This window comes from Dromaius novaehollandiae, chromosome 5, assembly GCF_036370855.1.
Source record: "Dromaius novaehollandiae isolate bDroNov1 chromosome 5, bDroNov1.hap1, whole genome shotgun sequence".
Lineage (NCBI taxonomy): Eukaryota > Metazoa > Chordata > Aves > Casuariiformes > Dromaiidae > Dromaius > Dromaius novaehollandiae.
This window is the reverse complement of record NC_088102.1, coordinates 12013943-12030130: the sequence shown is the minus strand read 5'-3', so window position 1 is coordinate 12030130 and position 16188 is coordinate 12013943. Positions and strand designations below refer to the sequence as shown.

Genomic DNA, 16188 nt, shown 5'->3' with positions numbered 1-16188 from the left:
TACGGAATTGGCCGGGAAGTCTGGAGGCTGTGCTCTATTGGGTGCCAGGAACGGGTAGGCGGGGACTGGCGGCTCGGTACATTCTATTGGTTCCTCTACGTACCCGTTTCGAGGGGTTCGGGCGGCGATTGGGCGGCATCGCCGCCAGTCCCGGGGGGCGAGTAGCGGCGGCGGAGTTGGGGGGGAAAGATGTCGGGCTGTGAGGCCCGCGACGCCAAGAAGCTGGTGCGCTCGCCCAGCGGGCTGCGCATGGTGCCCGAGCACCGCTCCGCCCGCAGCCCCTTCGGCTTGGACGAGCCGCCCTGGGTGCCTGACAAGGAGGTATCGGCCGGGGCGCGGTGCGGAGGCGCCGGGGGGACCCGCAGAAGCCCCCTCAGGCGGCGCGCGTCCAGCCCGGAGGGGCCCCAACGGCTGCCCGGCGGCGGCCCTTGGCCCGCGGGGGCACTGCCGCCCCGTTCCGCGCGCCCGCCTGCCCCGGGGGAGCGGGGGGCCGCCGCCCGGCGGCTGGGGTTGCGCTTCTTCCCCTTCTGCCGTGGGAGGGGGCGGAGCGCGGAGCCCCCCGGACGGCGCTCTGGGCTCGCTGCTGGCGCGGCGCGGGTCTGCGGGCGGTCCGCGGCTCCCCGCTTGGAGCCCGCTGGTGTCTGCGGCGCGTTTAGGTACCGAGCGATGTGACGGCGACTTGGCTCAGCTAGTGGCAAAAGCTGATAAGGCAGCAAGCGCATCGGACTTACCCGGCTGCTTCTGTTTATTTATTTATTTATTTACTTTTAATTGTAAGCCACACGCTTTTATTTCACTTAGATTAGCGGGATAAAAGGGATAGGAGCATTGCTCTTTTTCGTAGAGCAAAGGCCCTGTCACAAAAGTTAGCAATGAATTTAATGAGCTAAGTGTTGCAAACTGTGTGGCACTAATGTTTAATGAAGTGTTTGTTCTCTTTAAATGCTTATAGAACAGCAAATACAGCTTTGAAGACCATGTTGATTAAAAAAAAATAGGAACTATAGTGAAAGGCTAAGGTAGCGCTTTCTGGCTCTCAGTGTGACTTTTCTTAGTGTTAAGTAAGTACTGAGTAACCTGGACTATTTCAGCCAACTTTGCTTTTAAATCCTTTTCAAGTAGGCTAATCATGATGCTATACAAAATTTTCTATAGTACACATTATTTTCCAGTCTCTACAGATAGCTACCAACAGAACTCAGACTCAGTTTATGCTGCTGTTTACCGGTCTGTAGGGTGGATGCATGTCTCTAACATGATGCAAAACTGAGACTGGTTTTGGCAGTGATAAACCGATATGAAGTTAAGCAAGCAGTCATTAAGCAAACCCATTCCTTGCCAGATACTGATATGGTTGGTTTGTCTTGTATGAGGATGCTCCGCTTTCCTGTCATGTCATGACTAACTTGATTGGGAACAAGAAAAAAAATGTGCCTCTACCAGATGTCTGTTGAGGCAAAGTCCTGTGTGAAAGTTGTACGAGCAGCCTCACTCTGCTTGTGGAGCTTCTGTGGCTCAGGCACCTGAGACTAACCTTTACTGGTGTATGGTGCATGGCTGCTAAACTGATTTGCTGTTTTCTTCCAAAATAACAACCCTTTTTTTGGAAAGTGACTTTTTCAGCTTATTTTAAACAAGTGGTGTGAGAAAATGTAGAGTATCTTGTGGGAGTTCTATGAAGTCAGTCTCTTCTGTTCTTAAAGAAAAAAAAAAACCCTGTCACTGGTAGCCACTGTGCACGTCTTGCATTGAGTGTAGATAAGACAACATGTTCAATGACAAGCGCTGAGTGTCATTTAAGGTATAGGTCCACAGCTCTTGGGGCTCCCAGTTGGCATTGTATATCAGGTGTGGGGCATCGGGGTGGCTGCAGATATGGTTTGTATTGATCAGGGAGTGTCTAGCAAAGTCTAAGTTCAGATTATTCTCTAGGTAGTTTCTTTGTGTGTTGTATGTAGCGTGGAGTCTGGTTTTGCTGTGTGTGTTTTTCTTCTGCAGCAGGTATGTATGTACTGGTTTATGTTTAAAAATATACTGACACCAAAATTATGTTAGTAGTCATGCTAAACTTACTATGTAGCATTGAAATTAATTTGTGGGGTTCTTTTAATTACAAGATTACCCAATCTTTAAATATCAGTTGTTATATTATGAGGAATTTGAATTGTAAGGCTGGAGGAGGACTACAGAAAACTTTATTTTTGTTAGTCTGGTCTTCATTGGAATTGAGTAACGAATGAGTTGAGTTGGGTAGTATCATGTAAATTTGTGCTGAGCATTGTCAAACTTGAGACGGAACTTAAAATGCTGATCACCACATGTGCAGCTGCTCAACTGATGATGTTCCTATTAAAGAAACCTTGGACTAGAAACTGTGTAAAACTTGTATGTTAGACTGCAGAGGTGGCCAAACCTCATGACCGTCCAGCTTCATACTGGATCTTTTTGTGGCAGAGGAACACTGCATACCTTGGAGCTGGGATGTGTAAGACCTCTGAGAAGCTTACAGGTGAGGTGACAGTGGCTGCCTAGGGATCCATGTGGTTCACTGTGGGAGGGAACTGAGTTTAAGGTAGCTGGGGCCTCTGTTGGGTCAGGTTGTCAGAGTCAACACTAGTTGTGTGGCAGAGCTGCACTTGGACTGCTTGCCCACCCATGTAGCTTGAGCCATGATTATGTCATGTACAGTCATATCAGAAAACATCAAAAGCCATATCTGCTGTGTGTTTGTGTTGTGGTTTCTTCTACTCTGGCATCAGCTATTTTAGTAGGGCATGGTACAAGGTCTGATTTGATGAGTTTGCAAACTTCTACATTTGCAGAAGTTCACTGTGATAAGAAGCTTAGTGAGCTGTTAGGTGGCATCACTGCTGCAGTCACTTGTATGAATTGTATGTCGGAATCGTATATGCAAGAAAAAGCATATGAAGCGTAGCCACCGCTTACCGTCCATTTACAGTATTTGGACCTTTGGGTGGATCCAGAGTGCTATACTAACCTGTTATTACACTACAGCAAATGCCTGAGAAGTTCCACTTTATAATGGAGTAGCTCTCAGTATTTTTAAATTAATTCCAAGATGCCATAACTGGTGGATGTTCTTCCATTTTCCTCTTCCTGTATTGGTTTATCTGATTTCAATATTAGTGGTGTGTTGATTGAATGTAAAATGAACGTATTCATGCCAGGCATTTTTATTTCATTTATTTTCTTACCTCAAATCTTTTTGTTTCCACTTTCCAAAAAATTCAGATTTACTGTAGTTTTAAAAAGCCAGAACCTTGAAAACTTAAAGCAGCTCTCAGACATCATGCTTATCTCTGTGTAAATGTGATATCAAACTTCAAGCAATAAAATGTAATTGTCGTCCTGCACTTTGTAGCTATGTCAGCATATGGATGAACAGGAAGGATTTGCCTGTCAAGGTGTTCCTCAGCAGTGGTCTTTTTCCAGGCAAAAGTAGAAGCTGATATTACGGAAGTGTCTTTACAAAGCAGAAGTGCCTTGTATGTTGAGCTAGAAACAGGACATTCTTCCAGGGAAATCCCATTCTGTGATGTCTGCTACCATATGCCATTTATTTGTGAGTTATTTACAGCTGCTCTGTGTATTGGATGTTCTTATCATGGTAGATCTGGAATTCAAAAATATTTTTCCCAGAGTTTATATGAAGCATAAAATAAGAAGAGGGATAATTCTGTTACTTGCTGAAGTTGCTGAAGCAACTTATTTATATTTTTGCATAACATCATGTACCAAATCTATTTAAGACAATATTTAGAGTTTTTCTTCTAGTTTGTGGCTTGTGCTTTTTGACTTCTGACCAACCCCCTGCCCCGCTCCCCCCCCCACATTTTCATTAAGAAAATGGTTTAGACTCCTAGTGAATTCGAAGGCACACTGAAATACTTGCCAGGCCCGGCTCCCAGGCAGTGTATTAAACCACACGCCTCAGAAAGCAGAACACTAAATCAAGGTCAATGTTGTTAAAGAACAACTTTGACCTCTGACTCTAGGTTTCCCGAAGCAGAGTCTCGGACGCGGACTATCACAAACTCGGTTACTGTAAGTGGTGCAGTGGCAAACGACTGCTCGAGCTGGGTGCCCCAGCAGGGGAACCTGAGCAGAGGAAGCCCTGGGCGATGATAACTGTGCAATCCACTTTCTCCACCCCTCATGTGGTAGTTCAGCCCAGTAGTAGTATTCAGGTCTGGGGTCTTCCACTTCCTTATTGGGTCCCATCGTTGTCTGTCAAGGTCTGCAGGAGGTATTTCCAGTCCGCAGTGGTTAACACTGCCCCAGCAGTGAGAGGAGGCGTTGTTGCTCAAGGTCCTGATGCCTTGCACAGGCCTTATTTCAAAGTCTTGACGTCCTCCCTTTCGGAGTGTGAGACACAGGAACCCAGATCACTTGTAACTTCCTTATCTTCCCAGCTTGAACTGGCTCTGGGCCCTCTTTTAGTGAACTAGGCCGAAGTTCCTCCTGTTATCTGAGTGCGGCCTAAGGCTCAGCAAATTTAGCTACTCACGCTAGGTTTTATATAAGTTGTGCTAAGCAGCTAACTCTAGACAGCTCTGGTCCAATATTCTTTAACAAATATAGAGCAAAATGTGATACTGTCTGTAGAATATTACTTGTTATAGAGATGAGACCTTGAGAATGCTGCATTGACCACGTGCTGAGGTTATTCATCAGTGAATGTTAAAATGTGCTTTTATACAACCATTGTGAAAAGAGGTGGTCGGATGCCTTAATTCAGTTCATTATTGGAAAAAATACAAGAACAGTTCTAGTTCTCTTCTGTGTGAGATTTAGAAATGCAGATTACTGTAACAAATAAGGCAAGTAGTTAATTTTATTCCATTACAGCAACTGCAGTTATTGTCTAATTTATTAAGCTTTGTTTAGACATGCCAGAACACTTCATATAAGCTGTTGCAATTATGAACAATCTTACACAAAAAGCAAGGTTTCTAGAGAGTTTTTAATTTATCTGCTGCAGTATTTTTCTTGGCTACAGTTTTATTTGTGACAGTGATTGGGAATCTGCTGAAGCAGAAGTCTCCGAAATACACTACAAAAGCCGTTAAGGGTTAAGTATTGAAAAGTGCTAACTAAAGGAAAGTAGTGACTACTGTGTGCTTAGCAAATGGCACATGCTCAGCTTAGACCATGTTTTTAAGGTGACATTCTGCTGAAATCTGAGTTAGTCTGGAGAGTTTAGTTTTCTAGAGTTACAAAAGTCATTGCAGAATCTAACCATGTTCTTCTGAATCAAATGTCAAGCAGAGTTTTGCCTTGATATATGCAACCAAATCTAGCAATGATTACTTTTAAGTCTTGGAGAGTAGTTTCTGATACAATGCGTAGAGTTATGTGACGTCTTGGTGAAAATCCAGTGATCTGCTGCTGAGTATCAGTCTTTTGGTAGGTGACATTCTATATAGAAAATTTTATCATTAACTATCACTGATCTCTGCTGGTAGTTCACAAATGAAAGCTTTTGGCTCTTAAAATTCTGCTTAGAGAAACCTCTTCAGGTTTTTCTGACTTTTCTTTTGGGAGGAGTGTAGGTATAAGCTTTTTTTGGAAAGAGATGTTTCAGGAAGTGACATTTTGTATCAGGAATAAAAATTAAGTCTCGGTGGTTTGGAAGAAAACCAAAAATCTAGCATGTTTGAAAAGTGTGTAAACTACTGGGAGCATTAAAATGCATAAACAATGTTTTAGGAGGTCAGCAGAGCATCACAGTATAATGCAGTGAGGATGGTAACTTACATGAAAACACAGTAAACAGTCTGGATAGCCAAACATATTAAGCATGATGTGAACTTCTGAAGTGTAGTTTTGACTGCTAGCGAGATGCAGTAGAACAGATGAGTTTGTTTTTGTGTTTTGTTTGGTTTTTTTTTCTGTCTTATGGGTGGAGATAACACCATTCTGCTATATCAATTTTTAAAATATTACAAAAAAGAAAACCATTCATGCTGAAAAGATAAAAGATGGAAATTTGTTGGAGGTGTTTCTTCTTGGGAGATGATATAAAACTCAATCTTTGTGCATGGTGGTAGGATTAAAGATAAAGAAATTTTGTAGTTTAATGTTAATCTGTACTATTTCCTAGTGCCCAAGATGTATGCAGTGTGATACAAAATTTGACTTCATAACTAGAAAGGTAAGAGAAATCAATAAAACATAAAGCTTTAACTGTTGCAGCATATTAATATGACCTTTTTCTGATTTAAAAATGGAGAAGCCTGATATAACTTAAAATAATTTTTTTTCCTGTTCTCTCTTTGCTGGGTAGAGATCCTTTTTGTTCTAATTCTGTTCCTTTGACGTTCTTCTTGTTTGCTCAGTATGCAATACAATGAGGTTTTGGTTCGTGGCTAGGGTTATTCCAAAATACTGGATACCCATGGGACTTAACATTCAAAGGAAGAGTTAGAAGAACTCATGCCAGAGTGTACCGCTAATGTCAGCACTAACATACAAACCAAATCAACTAATTTGATTGTGTTCTGGGAGATGAAAATTGGTTGCGGAAATGTAAGCCAAAAAATATTTTGAATTACAATCAGTTACATTCTCACATTGAAGAACCTCATCATCAAAGTGTGAAAGACCAAAATAAAAGCTCAGATCCTCCTGTTCTAAAAGTGAAACAAGATCTGTCTCAGGATTGGAAAAGAGAATCTCTGGTTAAATTGGAAAACTGTGAACCATCTTGACTGCTCTGAACTGTAATTAGGAACACTGTATAAAGAGAAAACATTAACATTAAAGTATGTTAATTCATAAATGTAAGCAGATCTATGTGGAATGCGTGCTGGTTTACTGAATCTTATTACCGGAAAGTGTTCTGCCAAAACTGGAGTTTCTGCTTGGAGAAGGAAAGCAGCCTCCCCAAAAAGGCCAGCAATGATTTTAGCAGGAAATAATGTTGCTTTGTTTAACTATTTTGACACTTGTGAAGGTGAAGAAAGATGTGGAAATATGACCTGTAATGCATTGAAGTAGTTGATGTTTGGTTTTGAATTTATTGTTTGGAGGGAGAGGTAAGGAGAAATCTTAATATGAGCATACCTATGTGTCATGAAAGATAAATAAATTTTGAAGATGCCTGAAGAACATTATCATTTAGTTGCCCTGACATCCTAGAGTGTGCAGCCTCTTGGTCCTTGTTGTACTCTGTAGTTGCATGGGTTAAGAGCATGGATGTTGGTTTGTTGGCGCATTTAGGTTGAAAAGAAATAATTCATTATTCTGCTGTATTTTACTTGTGTTAACTTTGGGAAATAAATGGAGGTAGCCATAGGAAATAGGTACAGGAGAAGATTTTCCATTATATTTGGAAGAAAAGTCTAACAGTGACCAAAACTGCAGTGTATCAGTTGCTTGTGTCGAACTGTTCAAACTTGCTTTGAGCCACAAATCTGTTTTTGCTTGCCTGGAAATACTTGTTCTTGCATGAGTTACTGTCATCCCCTGAGAACTTGGATCAGGAAGAGCTACTGTGACTGTCCCACCCCAGCAGTGATTTGGAGCACAAGCACTTGTTGAACACTTAGTAGCTGTGAAATGCATTGCAATATCAGTTACTGATTTTACTAGTGTTATCACTACCCTGTTTTTTTTTACTATGCCACCTGCCATTTCTGATAAATAGCTTTAGGTTTTTGAGTGTGAAGATTTGGTTTTGTTTTGTTTTTAGCCTGTTACCATAGGAAAAATAGGCATGGCAACAAGCCTGTTGACAGAGTGCCAGCAAAGACTTATATGCTGCTGTTCATAGTAAATTTAATCCTTTGAGTTCAATCTTAGAGAAATATTTCTACCATTACAGCCATTAATTTTCTATAACCACTTGACTGCCGCCCTATCCCTTGACTTGTATGTTTCAAATCGGAGAAACTGTGTGCTTTTTCTTGGGTGAGTAGGTGATTACTGCAGTGACTTTATCAGATTCTTCCTTTCTTTGTAAATGAATAAATATTATCTCATACTTAGCATCACTGTCGAAGATGTGGAAAGTGCTTCTGTGACAAGTGCTGCAGTAAAAAAGTGCCTCTGCCTCGCATGTGCTTTGTGGACCCCGTGCGCCAGTGTGCTGAATGTGCCCTCATCTCTCAAAAAGAAACAGAGTTTTATGACAAACAGCTTAAAGTGCTCATGAATGGTGAGTAACACACTGTGTGTGTGTGTATATATATATGCTGGTTTGATTTTTGCTTATATTTGTTCAAATACTACGTTAAACAAATCAGATAAACAGACTAGTATGATGTAATTAAAGACAAAGGAATTCTAGTGCCTTGGCGGACAAATATGTGTGTGTGCACTTGCCATGTTTATTATATTAACGCATTTTTTTAGCCATATTCCTGTAACATTGAATAAGAATGAAAACCACTTAGCAGTAGAGAATATTTTAATGTTTTCTAACAAGATAACTTGTTTTCTAACAAGATACAAGAACTTGTCCATGGCGTAAGGCTGTGTGTGTGGTGGGTCATCATGAATTGTCAATTTTAAATAGCTTTAAAACCACATGTAGTATACTAATTGGTGTTCCAATTATATTAAGTAAAAACTTAATGTTTATTAAACTGAAGATCACATCCTGCTATTTGATTCTTCTCACAGATTTATTTGGAATACTGAAACAATAGTTTCAGTAGTGTTGTAGTGTGTTACGGTGACAAGATGGGGTCTTTAATTGCCTATTTTTGCCATCTTCCAATTCATTCTCATTTTAAAGTTCCTACTTGCATATCATCTGTATTTCCGCAATGTGTGGGAGAAATGTTACAGAGTAATTGTGAAAGGTCATGTGATTTAGAACATGGTAATTAAAGATGGGCTTTTTACATCTGAGTGCTCTAAAAATGTCAGTCAGTTTAATGTTTCAATTAATCTCTTAATGATTGACCCAATTCAGTCTATTAGGTGCAGTAAATAAAATTGCTTACTGCTTTTGATACTTTAATGTTCCTTCTTAAACTCTGTATTAGAATAATAATACATTTCTTTCCAGGTGCTATGTTCTTTGTAACTCTGGGAACATCAGATAAATCTGAGCTAATGCTATGTCGACTGTCCAACAATCAGAGGTGAGAACCAGAGGTTAATGGAAATTGTGTTTGTAAACACAGCTATAATTAATATTATCTAATAACCCAAACAAACAAACAAACAAAAAAGTAAGTTGCTGTGAGGATCCTGCAGAGAGTATTCTGTAAAGATAGCTATAATTTTATTGGGCTGAGTTTGAATTTACTAGCAGTGTGGGTCAGTGACTCTGAGAAGAGGTGTGAACTCCCACTGCTTTATATTACGGAGACTGTAGCAAAGGGCAGAAATGCCAGAATGCCTTGGAACAGTGGGACTCCGCTCCTTGTTAAGGCCTCTCAGTGCCATTGGAATACAGTGCTTTTGCCAACTAATAGGAGGATTGTAGGAAGGATGACTGGGAAAATATCTGTAACCCCTTGAAAAAGCTTGTTTCAGAATATTGACTCCAACGCTGAGCATATTGTTTAACAATCCAGACACAGCATTACTTAGGGCATCCCTAGAATTTGGTTGGCCAGAACACCTCAAACTCCGTGTTCTCTTCCTCCTCCAGAACTTTGGAAGGATGCTTTTAATGTTTTGAAAGGGTCTCCTAAACCAATCTATATGTTTTTGTTTCTTTTTGTTTGTGTTTGAGGGTTTTTTATTTTATTTATTTATTTAAGTGAAGCACTTCAGTGAAAAAGACTTCCTGCTTGATTTCTTCTTCCCCCCTCCCCACCCCAAAGAACATACAGAAAACCAGTCACTGAGAGAATCTGTCTGAAATGCAGTGAACTCTGAGATCTGATTATTCTATTCCATGTAATTCAGACTTCATGATATAGATGGGAAATACTAATTTTTTTTTTTGTGTGTGCATAGATATCTGGTTTTGGATGGAGACAGCCACTATGAAATTGAAATTGTACAGATTTCAACAGTTCAGATACTTACAGAGGGATTTACTCCTGGAGGTAAATCTTTGAATACAAATTTACTATTAAGAAAAATAGGCAAAGTTAAAATTTTTGTTCTAACCAGACAGTGTGTTTCTAGGTTATTGGCAACTTAGGTGCAACTGTCTTGGTTACAGCTGTTCTCAGAATAGAATGTAGTGCTTGGAAGCCTGTCCATGTGGCTACTGGGATTTCAGGGAAGATCTAAGAATTCAGAGATTGCTTCTGAGCTCTAATATGGGAGAACTTCTCAGTAGGCTTAAATAAAGTTGGTCATCACCTGTTCTGATCCTTTCTTTTGGCTGAATATAAACATTTATTGATTCAAAAGCTCACAGGAGAACTGATAGTCTTTAGCTTCTATTTCAGAATCCAACGGGAATTTACCTTCTGTTGGTACAAATAACTGTGAAGAGAGTAAGAGCTAACCTGTTTAAAAAAATTAAAACTATACTCTCTTAGTTTCATTTAAAATGAAGGGGTGGCCAAATGAAACTGGTAACATCTGAATCAGAGGGCAGCTACCTACTGCTTCATCTACTATTACGTATTTCAGGAAGAACTTGAAATGATTTCACTGAAATGAGAACAGACAAGGACAAGAGTTTTAATAATTGTTCTTTAGGAGCAACTCTGTCACTGCTGGATTTTTTTTTTAACTGAACAGTTCATCTGTGCAATATTCATTCAGTGCAACATGTTAACTTTAATGAACTGACTGTACTTTCTAATCAACCAGATGTGTTGCTGAATTAATGATCCTATAATTCCTTGTTAATTACTCTTCTGACTGCTTTATCTTTTTGCCTGCCTGCCTTTCTTCTTGATGGTACAAAAAGATATTCACACTTACACCAGCCTTCTGGAGAGCCAGCATATTACTGAAGGTATCAGCAGTATCTTTTGTGAGCATGACTTGCCCAAGCATGCTGTCACAACTCCCTTCCCATTCTTTCCTTTGCAGTGCCATTTTGTTTGCTTGATCTTCTATTGATGTTTAACTTAGGAAAAATTGTTCAGATATTGAAGTATAACTTGCACAGCTCTAGGCTCATTCTTTTTCTTTCCATCTTTTAATAAACTGGGAATGAATATTTTGTAACTTATTGGAGAAGAACTAAAATATTCCAGACCTCCTCTAAATCTGATGTGCTATTGTCCCTGCTAGGAGAAAGGAGAGAGACAAAACAGCATTTCTGATGGTATACAGTATTACACATCACATCCTTCAACAGAGCTGTCCCTAATTTTGTACACCAGAAATAAATAATAAAAATTAAGTCTTCACTTCCTGTGTACTGTCTAGTAATGCTTTGAACTGAATAAATAAATGTCTTACAAAGATTTTCTCCATAGTTTACTGTAGGATTGCTTCAAACAATAGAAAATATAGGGACAGATAAAAGTAAAAAGTATGATATGATAAAATTTGAGTACCAATTAGAAATTCTGTTTTAAACTGTTAATTAATAGGATTTCTTTTAGATTTCTTTAAAAGAAACACGCCCTCTTGTTAAGCAAACATATTCTGCCTGAATCAGTAAATGTCCTGGAATGCCAGACATGTGCAGCGTAAATAAACAAAACTGATCAAGGCTCCAGGTGTTTCATTTCCATTGGTTTATCTCTTACTTTAAGTATGGCCTTAACGTGTTGGTCTGACCAGGTAGATGCAGGGGAGCAAATGAAGAAAGATTTCAACTTATCCTGCAAGAGAAGAAAATAGCTATTTTTATAAACGGTGTTTGCGACCTTTTTAAGAGGAAACTTAGCCCAAGATTATCTTTGGCTTTTTAGGTATTACAGTAATAGCCTCCAGCACCCCTTCTTCTCGTGCAGGCAGCCTTTATATTGCAAAAAGTGTTCCATGTGTGGTGATGTTGTTCCTGTGGTTTAATTTATGCTGTACCACTTTAGTAAGTAAGCCGCCCAATAAAGTGTATGTAAAGGCATCAATGTGCTATTCTAAACCAAACTTATGTTTCATTTCTGTATTTTTGCTTTGGTTCATCTTGAAAGTTGTAAGCAACTAGAGTAGAAAAGATACCACTACTGTTCACAAATCACACTGTTAGAGAAATGTCTTTTGTAGTGGATTCCCTTTGTGCAGTAAATGATGATGTTGGCAGTCTTCTAGCCTTGCAGGAGATACCTTTTGGGAGGCTTCTTTCCCAGATTTGGATGGACTTCTCACTGTCCTGCCAGACTTATCAAGCAAGGATCCCTCTTTGCTATCAGTCTAATTGGACACTAGCAGTTCAGTTTACAAACTGCAGGCTACAGTATGAATCTACAGTATCTACTTAAGAGAAAACAGATTGCAATATTAACCCACAAGGGTTTTCTCAGTGTGTAACTAGTGGCATTACCTGTGATGAGTTGTACACGTTCTGCCTCAGTGATTGCCAGATAGAATTAAACAATATTGAATTTGCACAGTCTGTTTCCTGGCATTAACGCTTTTTCTTTGTCACTGCCTCCTCTGATGCTGCAGTTCTGGGTGTAGCAAGGTATGGTGGAGCCCCGTGGTCTCAGGACACAGTGACAGAATTGCTGCTAGTGCTTTGAACTAAGTGATAGAATAGTTTCTTTAAACATGCTCATTGGTTTGTAGAATGTTACTTAGGTGGTAAAATATGTTGTTTGTTTTTCCAGGAGGTAATACTCGTGCCATAGGTATGATTCTGCAGTACAGGGTACCAGGAGCAGAAGAGCTCACACAGATGAAATTTACAGCTAGTGAAGACTTCAGCTCTAACAAGAAGCTGTCAGCAACCTGGCTGGCAGCTATGCATAAGGTAAGCTGGGGGGCAGGCGGGGAAGAGCATTAAAAACATTGCATGAAATTAAGCCTTTTCTGAAGTGTAGTGCTGGGGGAAAGATTGAGCAGAAAAAAGGAGGAAGAAAAAAAAAAGGTCATTTCCCCCAGCTGCTTACTTGCCACCACATCACCTTTATTCATACCAAAGCCCTTGCCTCTGATGCTGAAAACCTGCTTGTTCTGGTTTCCAGAGGGGACACTATCTGTACATGGGGGTACTCAGAGGCAGTAGATGGAGTATGCAGCCTTTGGAGTCCTTTTTCTAAAGGACTCTTCAAAGGACTTCTTAGTGCTGAGATGCCAGAAACTATGGATACTTGTTATGGATATGACTTTAGCCTCATGCTCAGATACCTGAAGAAGATATACCACAAAGGGTTTATCAGGATCTTATCTATGTCATTAGGTGATAAGAAAGTAGGAATTCGACTTTCCTGTTTTTTAGGTTTCTGTTACTCATTGAGTAATGTACACAAAGGCATACTCTCTGGAACCACAATCAGATAATTGTATTTACTAGCTTATTGAAGGCTCAGAGAAACTGTTCATTTTTAAAACAGGAACAGAGGTGTGGGCAGAACTCTGTGGAGGAGTGAGTCTCATCTGTTGTTATTAGGTACTGTATCATAACTGCATGATGAAACTGAAGCTTTGTATCCCATAATTCAAAGTAACGGGAGACAAAAAACCTGGTCTGGAACCTCATCTGACAATTAGAACTGTAACTGATAAGCTGTCTGCAAATGCACTTGTTTGGCTCTGTTTGCTCCTTTCCCACCATTGTTCTTAAGCTTCCCAACCATCCCCACCTCCAGCATTTAACTTCCATATTCAGCAAAATGCACTCAAACTTTGTATTGTCACATGGTGATGGTGCTTTCAGGTTAATAGGGTCACCCCAGAAGAGATAGAGATCTTGATACAAAAACATTCAAGGTAGAGTTCCTAAGATCTAGGAATGAATCTGTAAATTTGCACAGCAGTACATGACAATGCAGCTAAGTCTTCTCTGGCAAAGAGGATTTTTTTTTAACTGATTCCTTAATGTTTTAAGGAATGCCTGAGAATAAGAAATAAAAAGATTTTAAGAGGGAGTATATTAAATGGGAGTTCAGAAAAACTGTTTCTTCCTAAAGCTTTATCTTCTTTTTGAGGCTTTGCAAACAGGTATTTCTAGCTGCTGACAGGCTTACACTCAAGTCTTCTGTATAGACAGACTTTGAGTGGATTAGATCAACTTGGAGGAAAGCCACCATTTAAGATGGACAGTGACAGTTCTTCTGTAGCAGATGGTCCCACTGCTAATGTATGATGCTAGATACTACCATAGTACATCCAAATTGCTTATAGAGTTCATATCTAGAACCTTAAAGAAATAAAGAAATCTCTTACCCTTTTCGGGAAGTTAAGATATAGTAATGGAAGTTGAAAGGCTTTGAAGGAAAAAATAGATGAAGTTAGGTAAGTTGCTGAAGTAGAACCAATGATTAAATATATGGAATGTATGGATAAAAAGATTAGTGTTGAAACTTAAGGTTTAAAGCAAGTAAAAGCTATGTGTCCACCTAGAAGTGTCACTGCTTACTGTCTCACTGAAGGTGTAAGTTTTATGTCAGCTCTTGGCCTTCCCTTTCAGTAAATGTTGCATGAACAACCGTTTAAAGGACTTGCTGACTTGTTGCTAGGGTATGCATGTTATGCCTGTCATAGGAGGCTGGTTAATACTATAGTTTGAGAGATGATTGGAGCACCTCACCAAAACTTTGCAAGGGAGAGGGCAGAAGGGGTAGGAGGAGTACCAAACAGAATACATTGTTTTCTATATATATTGAATCAGATCGTGAAAAATCTCAGAAAAATTGTTTTTAACTTTTTCCAAGCCACCTTTGATCAGAAATGGGCATTTCTGACCCAGAGGAAACAAATGCAAGTTATATAAAACCTTCTCCAGTGACCTCAGGTTCTACATGTAAACAACTCTCGACAGCCTCAAAAATTATTTTGCCTCTCTGAATGCTACTAGATGTCTTAAACTAATGAAAATATCACCAGAAGAACTTAAAGCTTTTGGGTTTAAAGAATTTTTTTGGATGGATAGGGGGAGATTAAGTGACTGCAAATGAAAATTTGGTTAACACAACCACATTTTGTTTTTATATTAGGCAACAAAACTTCTTTATGAGTCCCGGGACCAATAAGAACAGCAAACTGTTGGCAATTTGAGGGAAGACACCAACCTCTAAGGACCTGCCTCTCACTTTTTTGCTAATCTGACAGCTGGTAACATTTGCCATTCTTGACCCCTTCTCATTCCAATGTGGTTCATAATGTAAGAACTGGCCAATGCAATGTATTTTTTTTGAACCATGAGTATTCACTATAGTGTGCAATATGTATACAATTAATGCTTTAAACAGCCTCACCTTTTAAGACTTTGTATATTTTGTTAAACCTTTATTGGCACTTAATATGAAATATGAAAAAATGACCTGCACTACAGCTAATGTACAGCACAACTTTTATAGTAACAATTATGTATAGTTTGCCACAAAAAGCAAACTAATGTGTATGTCTCTTCTGCAGAGAATAGCTTTTTGGTATAGATCTCAGGTTTTCCCCTCTATCCAAATGTTTAAAATCAATGTACAATAAAATCTGCCTTAGATATGATTTTATAGAAGTTACTTCTTGGTTTTCTAAACATATTTCACCAGATACCACAAAATCAGACTTTCATAAACATGATCCTGAAAATTCCCTTCTGTAATAAATAAGCTTCTGTAATAATGTTTAGTTTTGTATTTTCTTTATGGTAACTAGTTTTTGTTAATCTAACTGTAATGCTATCTGGAATTGTATACATTTTAATGTACAAATATGGAATAAATTAATTCAGTTATTTAAATAAGAGGTGGTATTTACTTTTGCAATATATAACTTCTTTAATGATAGGCACTATACTTGCCATTATCTACACCTGGAAACTGTTTACTTCCTCTGCAAACAACAGCCTAAATTTAGTTTTAAGCTTGGATCATTCACTCAACTATTAGGATGGATCCTCGGGCTACACAAGCTGTAGCAAGTGTCTTCCTGCCCTCCCTTTTCCTGTAGCAGTAAAAATTGAGTAAACAACCACACAAGGCTCTGTTGTCAGCTTGCATGTAAAGCACCCTTGAGAGCTTTCCTAGAGAAGTATTAATTTGTCACAGCTGGAACACGAGTTTATAGTGTAAGGAGGTTCAAAAGTGGTTTTGTAAATCAATTTCTCTGCATCAGGTAAAACAATGAGGAAACCTGAATGAAGCAGGGTGTGTCAAGCTGGAGTTCAAGTCTTTCCATGTGGACAATGAC

General features: G+C 39.4%; 1 protein-coding gene across 4 annotated transcripts; it reads left to right on the top strand.

Annotated features, from left to right (window-relative positions):
* Positions 1-111: 111 nt before the first annotated feature.
* Positions 112-15742, top strand: ZFYVE21 (zinc finger FYVE-type containing 21). Of its 4 annotated transcripts, none has more exons than XM_026111404.2 (7): positions 113-321; positions 6125-6175; positions 8011-8179; positions 9038-9113; positions 9940-10031; positions 12669-12811; positions 14997-15742. In XM_026111404.2, the coding sequence occupies exons 1-7, from the start codon at positions 190-192 to the stop codon at positions 15030-15032; spliced, it is 699 nt and encodes a 232-aa protein (XP_025967189.1). In that variant the 5' UTR covers positions 113-189; the 3' UTR covers positions 15033-15742. The 4 variants fall into 4 exon arrangements, with proteins under 4 accessions (XP_025967192.1, XP_025967189.1, XP_025967193.1 ...); XM_026111405.2 differs by lacking the exon at positions 113-321 and adding an exon at positions 586-2509; XM_026111407.2 differs by lacking the exon at positions 6125-6175 and having other exon boundaries at positions 112-321.
* Positions 15743-16188: the final 446 nt, after the last annotated feature.

Excerpts from the sequence above, each read along its gene's own strand:
- ZFYVE21 (XM_026111404.2), top strand. The coding sequence starts at position 190 with ATGTCGGGCTGTGAGGCCCGCGACGCCAAGAAGCTGGTGCGCTCGCCC. Across the intron at positions 9,114-9,939 it reads CGACTGTCCAACAATCAGAG|ATATCTGGTTTTGGATGGAG; the intron begins GTGAGAACCAGA and ends GTGTGTGCATAG. Across the intron at positions 10,032-12,668 it reads AGAGGGATTTACTCCTGGAG|GAGGTAATACTCGTGCCATA; the intron begins GTAAATCTTTGA and ends TTGTTTTTCCAG.